The 20,235-nt window shown below is 35.8% G+C and overlaps 1 protein-coding gene across 3 annotated transcripts in view; it reads right to left on the bottom strand.

Moving 5' to 3' along the window:
* The window catches only part of GCC2 (GRIP and coiled-coil domain containing 2), a 52,988-nt gene extending 34,740 nt beyond the window's left edge, over positions 1-18,248 (bottom strand). For all 3 annotated transcript variants that reach the window (XM_077768546.1, XM_077768548.1, XM_077768547.1), the window contains exons 1-9: positions 18,156-18,248; positions 17,725-17,781; positions 16,673-16,757; positions 15,493-15,560; positions 10,730-10,834; positions 7,569-10,034; positions 6,806-6,875; positions 4,147-4,247; positions 3,817-3,915 (exon numbers count right to left, since the gene is read on the bottom strand). In XM_077768546.1, the coding sequence (XP_077624672.1) occupies positions 3,817-3,915; positions 4,147-4,247; positions 6,806-6,875; positions 7,569-10,034; positions 10,730-10,834; positions 15,493-15,560; positions 16,673-16,757; positions 17,725-17,781; positions 18,156-18,161 (3,057 nt within the window). In that variant the 5' untranslated portion in view covers positions 18,162-18,248. The remainder of the gene's footprint in view (positions 1-3,816; positions 3,916-4,146; positions 4,248-6,805; positions 6,876-7,568; positions 10,035-10,729; positions 10,835-15,492; positions 15,561-16,672; positions 16,758-17,724; positions 17,782-18,155) is intronic.
* Positions 18,249-20,235: the final 1,987 nt, after the last annotated feature.

The following is a 20,235-nucleotide window of genomic DNA, read 5'->3' as shown; positions in this document are numbered from 1 at the left end:
AATCCTCTATTCCACCTATTCATCCCTTCCTCCCCAAGACCCATGAGAGCCACTCATGAGAACCACTGATTTTTTGTTTTTAACTGTCTTTTGCCTTTCCAGAATGTCATATACTCAGACTCATAAATTATGTAAACTTTTCAGACTGGCTTCTTTTGGTTGCTGGTAGTATGCATTTAAGTTTCCTCCATGCCTTTTCATGGCTTCATAGCTCATTTCTTTTCAGTGCTGAAACATTCCATTGTCTGGATGTACCAATGTATTCATTTATCTACTGAAGGCCACCTTGGTTGTTCCCAAAATTTGGCAATTATAAACAAAGCTGCTATAAACACCTATGTGCAGGTTTTTCTGTGGATATAACTTTCCTACTCCATTGGGTAAACACCAATGGTTACTAGATTGTATGGTTAAGAGTATGTTTAGTTTTTTAAGAAATTGCCAAACTTCTAAAAAGGCTGTACTATTTTGCACCCCCACCAGATTTGCTGATGAGAGCTCCTACTGCTCATGTCTTTGTCAGCATTTGGTGGTGTCGGTGTTTCAGATTTTGGCCATTCTAATAAGTGTGCAGTGGTTATATCATGGTTTTAATTTACACTTCCTTGATGACATATGGTGTGAAGTATTTTTTCATATGCTTATTTTCATTCATTTATTTTCTTTGGTGTGGTATCTGCTAAGTTTTTGTGTTCTTACTGTTGAGTTTTAGTAGTTCTTTGCATATTTTGGGATAACAGTCCTTTATCAGATATATGTCCTTTGTAAATATTTTCTCCCAATCTATGCCTTCTCATTCTCTTGACATTACCTTCCACAGAACAGATATTTGTAATTTAAACAAATATATATAGCTTTACCAATTCTTCCATGGATCATGCCTTTGGTGTTCTATCTAAAAATCATTGTCACACCCAAATTCACTTAAGTTTTCTCTAGTTATCTTCTAGGAGTTTCATAGTTTTCTATTTTACATGTAGGCTTGTGATCCACTTTGAGATAATTTTTGTGAAGGGTATGAGGTTTGTATCTAGATTCAACTTTTTTTTTTTTTTTACATGTGGACATCTAGTTGTTTTAGTAACATTTATTGAAAAGATTATCTTTCCTCCATTATCAAAGATCAGTTGACTATATTTATATAGGTCTATTTCTGGGCTCTCTATTCTCTCCTACTGATCTATTTCTGTATTCTTCTAATACCACATTGTCTTGATTGCTGTAGTTTTATATAGTAAGTCCTGAAATCAGGTTAATCCTCCCATTTTGTTCTTCAGTATTGTTTTCTGAGTCTGACCTATATCATTTTCCTTCTCTAAGGAACTTTTACAATTTTTAAAAGAGTTTATAAAAGAGTTTATTGAGAGAAACATGTGTGTGAATGGGGAAGGGGCAGACAGAGAGAGAGAGAGAGAGAGAAAGAGAGAGAGAATGAGAATCCCAAGCTGGCTCTGTGCTAATAGCGTATAGACTGATGTAGGGCTCAAACCCACAAACTGTGAGATCATGACCTGAACTGAAATCCAGTGTTGGATGCTTAACCTACTAAGCCACCCAAGCGCCCTAAACTTTTAACAATTCTTGAAAGGCATGTCTTTCTTTTCCTATGAGCATTCTCATTATGCAGTTATACCTTTTCTACTTGTCTCCCAATCCTTTGATATTCTTTTTTTTAAGTCCTTTGAAATCTATATATATTATTTTTATTGTTTCTTGAGAGACAGTGTGGACCTGTGCAAGTAGGGGAGAGGGCAGATGAAGAAAGAATCTTAAGAAGGCCCCACACTCAGCACAAAACCTGACACAGTGCTTGATCCCATGACACTGGGATCATGACCTGAGCTAAAATCTAGAGTTGTATACTCGACCGACTGAGACACCCAAGTGCCCCTGAAATCTATATTAAAAAACATTTTTTTAATGTTTATATATTGTTTGAGAGAGAGACACACAGCATAAGTAGGGACAGGGCAGAAAGAAAATGAGACACAGAATCCGAAGCAGGCTCCAGGTTCTGAGCTGTCAGCACAGAGCCCTATGCATGGCTCAAACTCATGAACCATGAGATCATGACCTGAGCCGAAGTCAGGTGCTTAACCGACTGAGCCACCCAGGCACCTTATATTTTAAACAAAGAAATTGGCATACCTGGTCTACCCATGGAGAAAATTAATAAATTAGATTAAAATGTAAAGAAGCATGCCGCTAATGGCTCATAAAAGACAAATAAGCCTATATTTAAATTTCAAATAAGTGTTTTAAAAAATGGATGCATCAAATACCTTCATATATTAAGGTTATTAATCCCTTGTCATATTTTCACGTTAATTTTATATTTTATATAGTACAGTCTATCTTTTTCTTTGTAAATTCAATTGCTTTTAAGTTTATAAACAGATCTCATACCCAGGGGTCATATGATTAAATGTTTTATACTAGGTTTTAAAAAATTCTTTTCACTTTTGACAAAACTCTCTAAATTAACCTAGAATTTATTTTGGTATGTAGGAGTAAAGTAAAAATCTAAGTAACTTATTCTGCAGTAGTTACTTAATTCTTTCTTTGTTGGTTTCAATGTTTTCAAATCTTGCTGGGCTAGTATATAATACAGCTTACCTGGTGATAGAACAGATATGGAACCAGACCACCTGAATCCAAACTTGGTTTTATTCTGTTACTTGCTCTGTGATAGTGGCAATGTTAATAATATATTTGGGGTTTTTTTTGTTTGTTTTTTGAGAATTAAGTGTGATAAGATATGTAAAGTGCTTAGAAAAGAGCCTGGCCTATAAGTGTTTGTTGTTATATAGAGGTCTCTGTCTTCTGTTACATTAGTATCTTATTTTTATATCAGAACCATATCACATTATTATGGTTTTATAATAAATTTCAGCACCTGCTACAGAAAGATGTCTGTTTTCTTTTTTTACTTTAAAAAATATTAACTATTCTTGTGAGCTTATTTTGTTTTAAACTTAAAATAATTGTCAAGATTACCTAAGCAAAAAAAATAAATTTTTAGTGAAATTGTTTCAAAACATGTAAGCCAATCTGAAAACTAGTATATCAAATAATAATAGTTGCCATATATATGTTTTGCAGTTCTCTTCATGAAGTACCAAATTTTCTCATTAAAGTTCTTCCAGAAATTTTATTTTTTGGCTTCTAGGGAATCCCACTTGGCTTACTCTCTTGTCCATACCATCCTCTTTTATTGCTATACACACTAAGTTTCTTATTTTTGTTTACCTGTTATTGCCATCGGAATTTAAGTCCTTGGAGGGCAGGAATTTAGTCTATTTGGTTGACTGCATCCCCTAGTACTCAGTACTTAGTCTGACTAAATATTTGCTGAATGTGTACATACAAGAATGTAATGGTATTTATTTACATTAGTGATTTTGTTGCACTTTCTTATTTAAAATTTTTTTTTTTACAATAGATTCTCATGTTAGGTCAGCACATTACCAAATAATGCTTTCACTTTCCTTTTAAACCTGTTGTTTGAGCTTCAAGTTTATTCACTTGGCCAGAATATAAAATAATAACAGTAATAATAGTCATCTTTTTCGTTACTGATTTTATTAAAAAATCCCAAGACAGAATTTTGGTTTTAAAAAACAATAGTTTGAAGGTACTTTAAATCTCAGACACTTAAAATCTTGATACTAGGATGTTATGACATTACACAAAAAAATAGAAAAAAATTACTAAAAAATACAAAGTGACTGTCTAGTGAGCAAGTTTTACATTTCTAGAACATTCCTTAACTTAGAACTTACAAATAAAACTTGCTATTAAAATAACTACTTTTACCTTATAGCTTTCTGCTCCTTGAATGAGATCTCTCATGGAAGTAGACAACTGATCCTTTTCTGATCGAACAGATTCAAGCTCTTCCCGTAGAGTTTGGACCTGTTTTAAATATATGATTAAAAAGTTGTTTTTGTTTTCTTTTTTTAAGATTCTATTTTTAAGCAATCGCTACACCCAACATGGGGCTTGAACTCATGATGGTGAGATCAAGAGTCATGTGCTCTATTGACTGAACCAGCCAGGTGCCCCTAAAAAATTTTTTTATGGACAGAAAAATTATACTTTTTAGTATGTAAGATTCTTGAATCTTGCATTTTTAAATCACCTTACCTCTTTTTTGCTGGAATCTAGTTCTTTCTTTGCCTTCACAGCAACTAGTTTTATCTTACTTATTTTTTCCTCTTTCTCTTTGGACTCTTTTTCCAGATATCCTAAAAACACAAAATGAAAGGATTATACATGAACTCAAAAGGAAAAAATCTAAATTATTTACTTGTTTTAGCCTTAGAAATTGACCTTTAATCTGGAACACAAAATTTGTAATCTGGAATTAAAAGTAATAAAATAAGTAGCAAAAATATTAATATCTTTTTAAGTGAAAGCTTAGTCATTACCTAAGCAAGGGAAACAATGTAAAAAATGTCCATTTCCTTTCAACTGTCAAAATAGCTTACTCATTTCATAAGTGTCTAGGAACTGGAGAGGCTATTAGTACTCCTCTATAAGATCTTCTAGAAGATTTCCTAGAAACTCAACTATGGTAGGATTTTAGGCGGCAATTTGCAATCAGGATCATGTGGGGAAATATCAGATACAGTTAAATACTTCTGCTCTGTAGACACACTCCAATCCTTATCTCTTCCTTAACATCTTAGCCATTTCCTCTATTTCAACTCTTGTGTTCCAGATCTTACTTCTTGATATTTCTGCTTAAGTTATCGGAATTTCTGTCCTTGCTCATTAACTCAGATGCACCTGTGCTCACAGACTCTGCCCCTCTCTGCTTGTTACAGGCGATTGTTTTGTCTGTGGGTGTAGCACTGGCCAATTGTTCCACTCTTGCAACTCATCCTACACCCCTCACCTACTCCGGCATCAGTGCAGCAATGCTGCCTCTTTCCTGTGCAGCGTATCCCCCTCTCTAATGGACTTTTTCTTTTCTTTTTTTTAAGTTTATTTATTCTGAGAGAGAGAGAGTAGGGAGGGGCAGAGAGAGAGGGAGAGAAAGAGAATCCCAGGCAGGCTCTATACTGTCAGCATGGAACATGATGCAGGGCTCAAACTCATGAACACGTGAGATCATGACCTGAGCTGACCACCCAACTGACTTAAGCCACCCAGGTGCCCCTCTAATGGATTTTTTCATAACATGCAAAAGGAAAATATCAAGACATTAAAGTCAAGAACAAATAGTGGAAGCACCAAAGAGGATGGGAAAGGTCACAAAAAGATTGCTGAAACATCACACAGACACACACACACACAGACACACAAAGGCAAACCACCATACTTCCCCTCTGGATACTGTTTAATCTCTTTTATAAGTAAAACCCTTTGTAAGAGTTGTGTATACACGCTCTCAAATTTCTCTTCCCCCATTTTTTTCTTGAACTCATTTCATTCAGGCTCTGGCTTTAGCATTTCACGGAAAAGGTTATCAAGTTACCAATGACCTTTATGTTGCTTAATCCAAAGATTAGTTCTTTGAACTGATGTTACTTGACCTATTGCAGCACTTGCCATGGTTAAATATATTTTTCCTTCTTTAAACATTTCTGTTAACTTGCACTTCACTGATCTTAATTTCCAACACATTTTATGTTTATGTTCTGAATTTTCCTAACTCACTGGCTGCTCCTTCCCAATCTCCTGTGCTGTTCTCATCTTTCAGATTTTTAAATGACAGAGAATGGTCTCTAGTCTTCATATGTTTTCTACATTCACTTCCTTGGTGATCTCCACCTCATGGCTTTTAACTATTCTGTGAACTACAATTTATCTCTCATCTAGCTCTCTCTCCCTAACTCCAGATTTGCATAATTTAGCAGTCCACTAGATATTACCATCTGAGTTGTTATTTAATTTGTCTCAAACTGAGTTCCTAATCTCATCTAACCCTACTTGCCCCAGTCATCCACTAGAAGAAAACGAGGATTCATTTTCAAATCTTCCAACTTCCTTTGCTACCTCTCCCTTACCAGACTAATTAGACATTAAGTTGAAGATTTATGGGCACATTACTTAATACTTCTACGTATTTGTTTCTTTGTTTAAAATGAGAATAAAATAGCTACTCCATAGTGTTACTATGATGGAGATGTGTATAGGACAGAGTCCCAACTTCTCTGCACACGTTCTAGTGCTTGTGTGGTAGGATCCCTGCCTCTCCAGGAACTTCTTGGTATGCTCCTTGATGTTATATATGTTAATATTCATGCACCTGCTGTTCCCTCCTGTCAGAATACTTTTCTTCTCCTGTCAATTTTCTCATTTTCAATACACAACAAAAGTATAGCCTATTCTGTGATGTTTTTCCTATCTGTAGACAGACAGCTAATCATGCCTTCCTGTACTTCCAGCATTATACATACCTTGTCAACACCTAAAACTACTGCAAGCATAGCCCCTTCCAGCACTTGGCTCTTTGAAGACATAGTCTGTATCTTAATCACTTGCTAATACCAGTGCCTATCTAGCTGGGCATTCAAATAAACTTTGTTAAATGAATGAAAAATCCCCAAACCATCATGGAACCACTTATAAATGGAATCATATCAGTCCTTTGGATTAAACAATGAAACAAGAAAGTGGTAATTTTGGAAAGGAAAGCAAACAGATGGCAGAGAAGCAAAAATGGGGGCATTAGAAAGAGACAGCTAGTTATTATGATTTCACAACTCATTAATCACCTACTACATTTCTCAATATATTCTAACACTAGAAGAATCTGTGTAATTCTTTGCAACAACATATGCAAAACCACGCTTACCTATTTTTTCTTCCAACTCTTTTACTAAAGAAGGTTGATCATTTTCTACAGGTGATTTCTCTAAGGAATCCTAGATTTTATAGGAAAAACAAAAAGAAAATCACTTCATTCCCCATGATAAACTGATTGGTCATCATATCAAGCATGAGAAAATCCTCATTAAAGAAAATTCACACAAAAAGCAATTTGATGAGCAGTCTTTTTCTTACCTTGATGGACCAAGTAATACTGACCTTATACATATAGCATTTACTGTAAAAAAACAGTAGTATCCAAGGCCAAGATGAACAACCTGACACACACCAAACACATAATGCAATAAGGAAAAGATTAAATGATTATAGTTTATCATACTTTCACAAATTTTTGGAGAAAACTCTAAAATTTTGGCTAAAGTTAAATAACACAATAGCCCAATTTTCTGCTCAACAGTGTTCTTTCAGAAAGGTAGTATGTATATCACACAAGAATGAAATTCAAGTTTTTTCATGTTGTAGTTTTGGTGTTGACTAGTTATGCAATTTTTGACCAAGACATTTAACCCCTTAATCATTTAATCTTATGCAAGATCAAGATTCTAAAATGATCTAAACCCAAAATGTGACCAATATGGATACAGAATACATAACATGAAAATGTTTAAATGTACTTTTCAGAAAACAATTTACTTCTGACTTAATACCGTAAAAACTTAATGTATTTTCTAGAGTCTAGTACTAGAACTAAGAATTTATTTAAACTAATAAAACTGAAATAATAGTACCTTTAATAACAAGAACTCGGCTCTCATGTCCTGCAGTTCAGCTTCCTTTTGTTCCAGCGATAGCCTCAGGTTTTCAAGCTCTCTTACAAAAGACTGTTCTCTTTCATTCTGGGTTTCATTTTTGCTATGTAAGTTTTTAGAGGCTTCTTCAATTTGACTTAACAGATTCTGATTTTCAAGCCTTGTTTTTTCATTAGCATTCTTCATTTCTAGAAGATCAGACTGCAGGGCCTCTTTATGTGACAGGGTTTCTTCTAATTCTTTCCTTAAGAGAACTTTCTCTTGTTCATGGTCTCTTAGTAGAGACTGAAGTTCTTCATGCTGAACTACATTCTCTTTTTGAAGGCACTTAATCTTTTTTTCTAACTCTGTCATCCTTTCATCATATTGAAATATCAAGTTTTGTTTTTCCTCATTTATTTTAGCTAAGGATTCACCTACAGTTCGCAGGATATTTACAATATCTTGCTCTTCATTTTCTTCTGAAACTTTTGAGTCCATCTGCTTCAGAAAACCATACAACTGAGTTTTGACAAATGACTTCTGAACCTGCTCATTTTCAAACAGTGTACTTAAATTATCTCGTTCTGCAACTGTTAACTGAAGTTTCTTTTCTAATTCAGAAATGTGTTCTTTAAGCTTAACATCTCCTTCTTTCTGGGACAGGAGAGCTTCCAAATCCCCATTCAATTGGCTATTTTCTGAACTTAATCTATTATTTTCCTCATAAAGAGACTTTACTTCAGATGACAGTGCTTCTTGGTCCTCAGAGACAGCTTTTAATTGAATCATAAGCTTCTCTACTTTTTGGTTATTTTGATCATTTTCTTTTAAAGTTTCTTCCAGTTCTCCTGTTAATTTGTTTACCTTTTGTTCCAGTTCGCTGTTGTAGTGGCTAGTTTGCTCCACTTTTCCCCTAAGTTCTATGATCAGTCTTTCTTCCCTTTCACATTTTTTATGGAGATTCTCCATCTCTTCAGAAGAAGTTTTTATTTTACTTATGATATCATTTTTTTCCTCAGTGAGGGACCTTATCTTTGCTTCAAGTTCTTGTAACATGGTATCTCTCTGACTGAGACTAACTAAACACACTTCATTCTTTTCTTGAAGACTTTTTATGGTATTTTCAAGTTCTGGCACTAATTCTTGTTGGGACAACTTTTCATTTTCTCTCTGGAGATGATTCACAGTTTCAAGAAGAGCATCTTTTTCATTAAAAGCAGTTCTGAGTTTCTGCTGAAGTTCATTAACATCAGATGCTTGCTGTTGCTTCATTGATTCAAACTCTTGACTTATTTTCCCAGCTGATTCCCCCAGTTCTGTTTGTAAGATCTCCATAATCTCCCTCAGACTCTCATAATTTAAAATTGCTTCCTGCTTTTCTTGCTGTAGGTTTTCACACTGCTCCTTAAGACCCTGTATTTCAAACATTAGTGTTAATTTTTCTTTTTCTGAACCTGAAAAAAGTGTCTCAGTTAGTTCTGATATTTCTTTTTGATGCTGTTCCTTAAGACTCTGTACTTCTTTGTTATGTTGTTCTACAGTATAGCAAAATTGTTTGTTTGAATCTTCTAGTTCAGATTTTAATTTTTCAATTACACAGCTCTGTTCTTCTTTAGCTAGCAATAATTCATTAATTTTAAACTCCAAGTCTTCTCGTTCATGAAAAAACTCATCCTTTATATGTTGTGCATCAAGTTCAAGTTTTAATTTAAGATTATTCATGTAAGTTACCTCATCTTTTAAGATACTATGTTGAGACTCCAGTTCTTTTAAGGTGTTTTCTAAGTGTTTGATTTTTTCGTTTACTACTTGTTCTACGAAAGCTTCTTCTTGTAAGAGCATAGGACACATTCGATTTTCATGGTCTGCATCTGGCGCATTCTCTAAGTTTTGTAACTCACATTCAGATTTCTCCTGAATGTTCTCACTTGCCTCACATTGTCTGACTACATTCTCTAGCTGATTTAAATTACTTTTTTCTGCTTCACGTTCTTTTGCAGATGCTTCGATTTGGCACATCAAATCTTTCACCTCTTCTTGGTGTGCAGCTTTCAATTGCAAAAGCTCTTCTTGCAAACTCTTAACATCTTTTTGGTAATGCTGGGAATTAGCCTCAATGACTTCTTGGAGATGTGTAATTTCCTGCTCCTTTTCATTTGTAGCAGTGCTTAATTGCTTTTGCAGATATAAAATTTGCTCCTCGAAGACTGGCCTGATGTTCTGAATCTCCTCTTGTAGTTTTTTAACATTATCTTCACAGTCACTCTGAAATTTAAGTTGTTCAGAAAGTTCTAATTGTTTTTTTGTTGCTTCTTCCAGTTCCTTTTGCAATCTAGCTTTATCTTCACTGTGTTTGGAATGTGCTGCCATTAATTCATTTTTCAGATTTTCAATTTCTTTCACATAGTTTCTCTGAGATTGTTCAAACTCTCTGTGCATGTCCCCCATCTTAGTAAGAGAATCCTATTATAAAAAACAGCACACAGAAATATTTAAGTAAGAGAAAAGAAATGCCTGCCTTCAGGAAAAATATTAGCCACAGGCTAACTCGAGAGAAAAGGAAGTGAGCAAAAATGTACATACAGAAATATGATAATGAGATTCCAAGAATTCTGCTCAGCCTGCCACTACCTTAAGTATGACACTGCATGTCACAGTACTAAATGTGTTACTCAGAGTAATAACTAAAGCCTAAGAAATCTTTGAATTTAATTTCCTTTTAAAAAGGGATACATTTTGGAAGTTGCATTAAGTCACAAGGCTTTAATAAGCATCTCCTGAGTAGAATAATAAGTGACTTTTGGAGAAAATTAGCCCAGACCCAACAGGCAAATGACTATTCCAGAACTGAACAATGATATTTAGAGTATATGTGCAAATCAACTTACTTAAACAAGTACTTTTTCACAAAATAAGTAATTTTTAATAATTTTCATTAAAGAATAACATAGCAATAAGGAGGATTAAGAAATGCTACAACTAAATGCTGGTTCTACCTCTATGTAGATGGTGATTTCAATTATTTTTTCTTTTTAGATATTAATTTATTGTTGTAAGTTATTAAAGTCATCAGATCACATGCTTGTTAAGGTTTTAGCTTTAAAATTTATTATTATACTTAATAAATAAAAAAGCCAAACATTAAATTGTTGCCTTACCTCAATCTCTTGCTTCATTTTAAGATTTTCCTTCTTCAGACAAAGACACTGTTGCTCACTCTCTGCTTTTTCCAGAAGAATAGCATCCAGACGTTCAGTTAATGCCTGTTTTGGAACAGCGTGAATTGTTTGCCAGAGGTTAAAAATGGTGGATTGACCACATGTGTAATTTTTTCTTCACCATTTCCAAACCACACTAAAGAAAGAATAAAAGACTTAAAAAGCTCTATACATAAGAACAAAGAGAACAGAAGAAAATAAATGAGGATTATGGGAAATTCCACCATATTTTTAGAAAGCTGAAAAGTGGAGTAGGAACGGAATTAGAAAGAGGAAGAAAAGTATAACTTACAGTGTCTTCACAGGAAAACACGTATGAGAAGCTGGCAAATACTCTAGAAAATTAAATGCTCAGAAATTGGAGGCCCTATATATTGTTGAGGGAAATATAATGTGTGGGATTCAAAAACTGGGGATTGGTTGACAATCTGAATAGGGAGGGTGAGAATAACAGGCAAGAAATCACCCATGTCCCATCTTCCTCAGAGACAGGAAATTAAACAGGATAGAAAGTAAATGAAATGAAAACTAGTTCAACATGAGTAAGTACAACCTCTAGTAATACTGATCAAGAGAAAACAGAAGGCACAACAATAAAAATCAAAAGGAAACATACCTACCTATAACAGAAATTAAATAGCTAAATAGAATATTACGAACAATTATTTGGCAATAGCATTAAAAACTGAAATGAAAGGAATAAAAATTGCTAAAAAAATACAGCTTTATTAACTCAAGAAAAAATTAAAAAGCCTCATACCATAAGAACTTAAAAATCAAACCAGTGTTTTAAAAATTGGTTTAAAAATTGTTCACTAAAGATAACAGAAGAGATAGTTTTACAGGTGAATTCTCTTAAATTTTCAAAGAACAGATTATTCCAATTACATATAGACTTTGTTCCAAAAAAACAAGAAGCAAATTCCAAGTTACTCTACAAAATTTGCATAACATGATACAAATATCCAAAGACTTTACAAACAGTAAAATCACAAATCCAATGCATCACAAATCCAGATAAAGTTAATCCTAAATGTTAAAATTGATATAACTGTTAAAAATACTAAATATTAGTCTACTATCACCCTAGATCTGCCTATCTCTGAACTTACATAAATAAAGAAAAAAACCAAAACAGATGTAGAAAATTTAGAGTTCTATACCAAGTTAAAGCTATTATTCAAACACAGGTAGAATAAAGCCATTTTAAAATACGGGATGACATTTTCCTCCCATACATCCCTTCTCAGGATGCTACAGAAGGACATACTCTATGACGATGAGGTTAACCACAAAAGTGAATAATGTGTCACCTAGCAAACAAAGCCAATATAGGAAAGCAGTGTAGAAGTTCACAGGATCACAGCCTCGTCACCTAGAAAACCGGGGGGGCCAATATAGGAAAGCAGTAGAGAAATTCACAGGATCACAGCCTTGTCACCTAGCAAACCGGGGGGCCAATATAGGAAAGCAGTGCAGAAATTCACAGGATCACAGCCTTGTCACCTAGCAAACGGGGGGGCCAATATAGGAAAGCAGTATAGAAGTTCACAGGAATTGTCATAAGGCCAATTCCAGAAAACTGCACGGCAGACCTAGAGAAGAACCAGAATAAATTAGCGTGGGACAGAATGCTTTAGAAGGAGGGTCCAGGAAAAAACAGGAAAGATTGGGGCGCCTGGGTGGCTCAGTCGATTAAGCATCCAACTTCAGCTCAGGTCATGATCTCATGGTTTGTTGGTTCGACCCCTGCATCAGGCTCGGTGCTGACAGCTCAGAGCCTGGAGTCTATTTCAGATTCTGTGTCTCCGTCTCTCTCTGACCCTCCCCTGTTCATGCTGTCTCTCTCTCTCTCAGAAATAAATAAAACATTTTAAAAATTTTTTAAAAAAAGCAGTAAAGATGGTCTGATCTATCTGACCAATGGAAAGGAGTTATTGTAAAATATAGCAAAATTTTCATATGCTATAACTGCAAGTTAATAGCTAACTTGTTGCAGTCTAAAATGGGTAAATCAAGGAATAGCAGTGTAACCATATTGTTTAGAAATATAGAAATAATTTCCAGAAGTTATTAGTGCTTTAATAATTTATTTAGTTATTAGCATTATTTGTAAATTATGTGCACAGATTGGTCAAAATAATTTTAGTTTTAAAATTAGCCTTTTCACATTACATAAAATATTGCAATATAAATTTCTGATTGGTAAATATATTAGTAGATATACAGAGGTCATTAACTGAAGACAGCTATAAAAAATCTTGAAGATTAGAGGCACAGAATGGACAGTTAATTCTTAGGAAACACAGGTTTGATTCCAGCAAAGAAATAACAAGAGTGACATGTACTAGAAATTTCATTATCTTAAAATGCAATTTCACCTCCCCCTTGCATTTGGAAGCAGCAGAAAGTTCATACACCTTCATATACCATACACCTCAAATTTTGACATGGAAAATATGATTATTCCTCTTCTAAAAATGAAAAGTCAAATACATCAGCTTTGAATAAAACGTTAGATGTATCCCAATGTACTAGAAGATGACTACTAGAAATGAGATGACTACCAGAAAATTTTAATTACAATTAAAACTTGTAAAACACCGTACATTTTTAATGTTATATGAAAAACAAAAAATTCTGTATTTAGAGTCACATGTTTTTCCCGTGGACTTTTCCCAATAAAGAGATAAAATTCACTTAGAAGTTTTCCAGAGGTGTAGAGGATGTATTATATTGCAGTACAGGATTTTTCTAACATAGAAAAATTACTGAGAGCAGCTGATTAAGTGATGCATATCTCTTTTAATTACTCCCCAAAGTAATTCTCTCATTAGAATTCAAAACCAAAGGTTTTGTTCTCATGAATTTTACCAAACTTACTTTCTGAAACTTGAGTGGTGAGGATAACATGCTTTAGTATTAAATTAATGTGAAAGGTAAAGCTCATAACTTAGAGAAATTTCCTAATCTCCTCTTTAGTAGTTTTAATAGAAAGGGAGAATATCCTCATTGGGGATAAGGAGGCAATAAGGGCTGATATTTAGATATTCTGGAATGCAACTGTGTAACACGTAGTTCAAGCGCTAAGAGTTAACTGATACCAAGTTAGAAAGAAGCCTCTGTGGTTCTTTTTTCAAATACAAAAACCCCTTTAGTGTGTATATTAAAAACCTGCCAACAAAAAATATATGGCAATAACAAATTATTGAGAACTTAGGTGACAGATGCAGTTTTAAGTGCTATGCATGTATTAACTCAAAATACAACATCTCTATGAAAAGTAGGTATTATTTTTCTCTAGTCTAGGGATGAAGGAACTAAAAGGAAAGAAACTTAGCCATGGTCAAATAGGTAGTAAGTGGCAGAGTAGGGACCCAAAGATCTGAATCAGGGTGTCTGGCTCCAGAGTCAGTACTCTTAGATAAGTATCAAGTAGTTGTACTTCTGCTATCACCGATTAAGAAAATATAAAATGACCAAATAAACAATAAAAACTATGATGAATTCACTAATACTTAAGTAAATCAGTACATACTTAAGTAAACTCATATGGTATTTGCGCACACCATGCATGATTCATATACCGTCTTAGCTAAGTAAAGAACAAAGCAATACTGTGTGACATGCATTTGGATTTAAAACTCTTTTACAGTAACTGGGAGTCCTTCAATTGTACACTGCCCAGAAACTGGGAGCCCCCTAACAAGAAAATAAGACAGCTTATAAACTTATAGTCAAAGAAGAGATAGCAAGAATCAGATTACACATTTATAAAAGCATGGAAAAAAATATTACAGAACTTGAGAAACAAAAGAAACGCTAAAGATTAGACCAAATGGGTAGGGAAGGTGCATTTAATTAGCATTAAGGGCCTGTAAGTAAGAATAAGCAATTCAGGTTCTTCAACAGATAAACAAGAAGATAAAAACAATACCCCATGATCTGGCAAGAGCATGTAAAACAAAAAGAGAAGAGAAAGCTGGGTTAGGGAGGTATCAAAATAAGTCAGGTGTGACAGGAGGCATATACCATACAGCCGTGCAAATAGAGAGAAAGTGTACTGATACACTGCAGCATTATTCTGAAGGAACTATAGTCACTGGGGGCTGACACAGGATAAAGGAAACAGGAAAGCTGAAGAGTCTCTAAAGTTAAAAGGCCTGAAAAACAGTGCTGTCACTAATTGCCCAGTACAGGGGATTTGGCCATGCTGAATACAAAGAAAAGACAAGAGAAATGAGTGAATATTTAAATCTTTTCCCAAACAGCTAGAGATTCAACTGTGAGACCTGGGTCAGTAGTCATATTCAGGTATATATATCTATTTATAGATTCTATGTATCCATCAGCCTAAAAATCACCATCAAATTCCTAAGCATGGGTTTTCTGCGGGGGAGAGGGAAGAGCAGGGCTGAGATTAAGGCAATGCCTTAATTACAGAGTATGTGCGATGGAAAGGAAAAGAGAGTAATAGTCATTTCACACAGAAAGGGATACAGAGGTCATTTCACTCTCTCTTTTTACAGTCAACCAGAAAGGTAAAAAATTTAACCAAGGGCAGAGAGGAGGTGGAAAAACAGCGGCAGAAAGCCAGACAGGGCTCTGGCACACTGACAGCTTTAAAGGAAATGTGATTTATTAGACATTTCTTCTAAGTAAATAGATAAAAATTAAAGCATTATTTGCAACTTTTGCATTACCTTAATAATATTATCAGTTCCTCCAGCAACAGGTTTTGATTTGAATTCTTCAATTTCTCTCTCCAATTCTAAATAATTATTTAAAAAAACTCCAGTTCAGAAATGAATAATTATTGTCTAAAGTGGTAAGTACATTCTTTAAGAAAAAAAAACACTTTAAGTTAGAATAAAGTAGCAGATATTTTGAGAAAGTACCAATTTCATCAAGTATTACCTTTTATTTTCCTTTCTTATGGAAAACAGACAAATAAGTAGACAGGACAGTATGATTAATACACCCGCCACCTTAATTTAGCAATTATTACATGGACTCTTGTTTCATCCTGACCTGTATTTTTCCTTTTTTCTTGTGATATTTTTGAAGCAAATCTGAGACATTATATTATTTTAGCTACAAATAACTTCTTACTGTATAATCTTAAAGCAACAATTAACCTCATAGTAAGCATAAATACTAACCTATTTCATCAACTCACGTCCAGGTCTGAGCCTAGAACACTTTTCCAAATATATTACTCTCTTTTTCACAAACTGATCCAATTTCCCTAAACACAACATGACCTTTTTTAGTAGAAAATAAATCTTGGCTTGTAGCAATTAACATTTGTCAAATCATTGGAAATTCATGGCCCTGCCACACTAATTGAAAAGAATACTAATATCTACATTCTTTAGGAATATAAAGGTGAACAGGCAATCAATCAACTTCAACAAACAAACAAACTTCAACATTCCAGGAATGGAAATCTTTTATTACTTTACTTGAGGCCTCTTTTTACTTCTTGGGGCTCACAATCTCTGACATTTCAACTGACTAACTAAAAGAAATGCTTTATCTAAATCAATATACAATCCAAACGAAGTTAAAAAAAAATATGCTTAATTTTAACAAAATTTTTAAGATCCTCTTCCTTGACTTTTATTATTTTATCTTTTTATTTGAATTATTTTAATAGTTCAAATATAACTACAGTTTAGAGATGTGTAATGGTAAAAAAAATCACAAGTAAATAAATGGTTAATCACAAGTTAAATAAATGTTAAATAATAAGAGATTTCACACTAAGATTTTATTGGATTAACTGGTAAACAAAATAAGCCAATATACAACTAAAAACTTAATATTTGTAATCATGATTCAATGAGATTGTGGTAAAGATGAGTATTTTCAACTCAATACCTGCACATCGGGCTTTTGCTTTCTGTATTAGCATCATCTGCTTCTTGGCAAACTTGATAAGATCTTCCTTGGGCAGGGTTTCCAGCTGAAAGACGTAACAACGTCACCAATTTGTTATAACTCATGTTTCTATTAGACCACAAAAAAAGAAATATAGTATCTTCCTAAAAACATCCTACTGATTAAATCTTCATGTCAACCAAACCATATTTTTAAAAAGTAGCAACTACAACTTCAACTCAGTAAATACCAGTTGAGTGACTGCTATGAAATGTAAAAAAAACACAAAAAAAACCAAAAAAACTCCAGCATTTATCCTCTTACAGATATTCTCGTTTAGGCTGAGACACTTTCTTGGTTTTGACTTCATTGTAAAGTTAGGGGACTGGGGCTAATTCTACTTAAAGTTCCTTGGAGTAGTAAAGTTATTCTATTCAGGGCTGAAATAAGTCTAATATGTAAGCATAATTACAGCAACAGGTCAAATCAGGGTGCACTTAGACTTTTTTAAGAAATCAGGAAAATTACTTAATCCTTGGGCTCAGTTTTCTCATCTGTAAAATTGGGATAACAAAAGTACTTGTCTCATGGTTACCATGAAGCTTAAATGAAGTAACTGTTCAGGGAAGTATGCAAGCTATAAACCACTATGTTTTGAAAATCATGGCATTGTACCGGGCCATAAAAATTACCTAATTCAACCTTTTTTTTCACATTGTAGGAGGAGCCTACAGAATAGAGTCCCTTGACTCCTACTTAATGTCACTCCTCTTTCCCCTTGACTATTTAAATCTTCATAGATTAATGTTTGAAAAATTGCAGAATCAGCAGTGCTAAACAGGAGCAGGAAGTAAACAGTCAATTCCTTTCATACCAGGAAACTTAGGGGGAAAAAAAAGATAACAGACTGGTTACTGTGTGAATTAAAATCGAGATCCCTTGGAGAAGGATTTCTTTTAAATAGGTCACCCTCCGACCCACGCCAAAGTTTTCCATTCATCACCCTTCCACTCTTCAGTGAATCAGCCAGTCAAGTACTGTATTCTTTTCACCTTAGACTTCCCGGTCCCAGAGGTGGCTGGTGAAGCCACCCCCTCTTGAACAGGATCCTGCAAAACAAAAATCAAACCCAGGTGTCAGAACTCTTTTCCTCATCTCAGAACGCTGTAACCTTTATAAGTAAAAGCCTTTCCGTGGAATCACGTGTAGGAAACTCCTACGTGAGAAAGAGAATTGGGAAAGATGGGGTCTGTCGCTGTGGCAAAGCATAGAAAACCTGGCTCTAAGGGGCCAGGTAAACGAGAGGGACTGAGTTTAGGCAGTGGGGGCAGAGACCGGGGCAGCGCAGGGTTGCGGGGCGCGAAGGGAAGGCTGCCAAGCCCTCCACTCTGCGCCCATCCCCGTGTCCCAAACCGCGGCGCGGGAAGGCCCGGCGGGGAAGTGGTGGACCCCGGTCCCGGTCTGGTCGCCCGGGCAGCGTTACCTCCATGGCAGCCGGCCCGCAGTGGCCACGCAGCCCCGCTACCCTGCTGCCCGGCAGCCCCGCAGCCCGGCCGCCGCCGCCTCAGCACTTCCGTCTGCGGTCGCCTCTGACGTACCCTCGGCTGTAGGTTAAAGGTCGCGCTTCTCCGTTGCTGCCCCACCCCCCGCGTCTCCATGGCTACCGCCCGGTGGCACTTCCGCTTCCGTTTCTCCTCCGGGAGGCGGGTCTCCGCGCGAGTTCTGCCCCGCCCTCTGCCGGCTCCGCCCGGACTCCCTTCCTGCCTCTACTGCCTAACCAGGGGTGGGGGAGGTTTCTTCACGTTCTGGCGGGGGGACAAACCCTGGTGTTAGGTGCCACAAACCCTCGTAGGTTTGAATCCTGCCACTGCTATTTAGTAGCTGTGAGAATTGGACAAATTACTCCTTAGAACCTCATTTTCCATACCTTAAAATGCTGTAAGGATGATGGAAGTACTGTATTGAGGGGCAGGTACCCCCAAAAGGCCGATTACCTTACTATTTAGGGAAAGCTTCAGATGCCTGTCGATAGACAGCTGCTTTCAAGGGGATTCTTAGGCAGATGCCCTCCAGCAGGGTGCCCTGTGAGCTCTCTCCCGAGCTGGAGCCAAGGATGGAGCCTCCCCGGAAGCAGGCGTTTTTTGGCTCTGAAGGCTGTGAGGAGTTCCCCAGATGAGCTCCGCCCAAGGGGGCTTTGAACCCGTGCTGATATGGGAAGCCAGAGAGATGCCCTCTCTCGGGGCCAAGATGGGGGAACAGAGATGATGGGCGACACCGTATGTAGGATCTAATGGGTTGTTTGTTGGTGCTTCCCTATCGCACAAGGAGTTTTGGAGTGTCATTTCTTGCCTTGATCTGACCTAAGGGAAGCCGCATTCAGTTCTGTAACCATTAAGTGTGATGTTAGCCATAGGCTTTAATACTGATACCCTTTATCAACCCTCTGTAGTCCAATAATAGTAATAATAATACCCATTTTAAAAACATCATTGTGTCTTTATTATGAAAATAAAATTTTGGTATGGTGAGATTAAAAATATGATTTTCCTCAGTCCACTATATTTCAGAAAATGCTCATGTTCATGTTGTGTTCCCTTCCTTCATCTCTCTCCTATTTGGTGTACTCTTTGAAGACATTCTGATTGCATTTAAGTCCTTTAAGTGAGGCCCCAAAAGTTATGGTTTTGTTTATTTGGGGCCTCTGTTCCACTGTGGTAGCATGGCCTAGGAGATGGCCACATCCTTTTATCTCTGTCTTTCTCATTCTCTCTCAAGTATATGTTTAACCCCTAGTGGATATACATAATCAGTCTTCAATAATTGACAGTGCATGGCCAGTCTTATTTCACTTTTACTCACATTTACTACATCCTTAATTCTCTTACATTATTTTGAAATAAATCCCAGGGAGGATATAATTTAATTTATAATATTTCTGAATGTATCTATAAAAGACATTTTTTAAAAGTAGACCAATACTATTATGATACAAAAAACAGAATTATTAATTCATTGCATATCCAATTAATGTTCACATTTTCCAGATTCCCTTAACAAAAGTCTTTTTAGAGTTTGTTTGATTTCGAATATTGACTTATACATGCAACTGGATTTATATGTCTCTCTTTTTTTAATTTTGAAGAAGGTATCTTAATGTCTTTTCTTTTTTTTTTTTTTCTAGGAGAGAGAGAGAGACAGCGTGAGCAGGGGAGGGTCAGAGAGAGAGGGAGTCACAGACTGAAACAGGCTCCAGGCTCTGAGCTAGCAGTCAGCACAGAGCCCGACGCGGGGCTCGAACCCACGAACCGCGAGATCATGACCTAAGCGAAAGTCGGACGCTTAACCGACTAAGCCACCCAGGCGCCCCTCTTAATGTCTTTTATTGTTACATCATCATCATCATTAATTTACATCCAAGTTAGTTAGCATATAGTGCTATAATGTTTTCAGTAGATTCCAGTGATTCATCCCCTCTGTATAACACCCAGTACTCATCACAACAAGTGTCTTCCCTAATGCCCCTTTACCCATTTAGACATCCCCCCACCCACAACCCCTCCAGA

The sequence above is a fragment of the Crocuta crocuta genome, unplaced genomic scaffold (assembly GCF_008692635.1).
Source record: "Crocuta crocuta isolate KB4526 unplaced genomic scaffold, BGI_CrCroc_1.0 scaffold788, whole genome shotgun sequence".
Classification (NCBI taxonomy): domain Eukaryota; kingdom Metazoa; phylum Chordata; class Mammalia; order Carnivora; family Hyaenidae; genus Crocuta; species Crocuta crocuta.
This window is presented reverse-complemented; position numbering and strand designations above follow the sequence as displayed.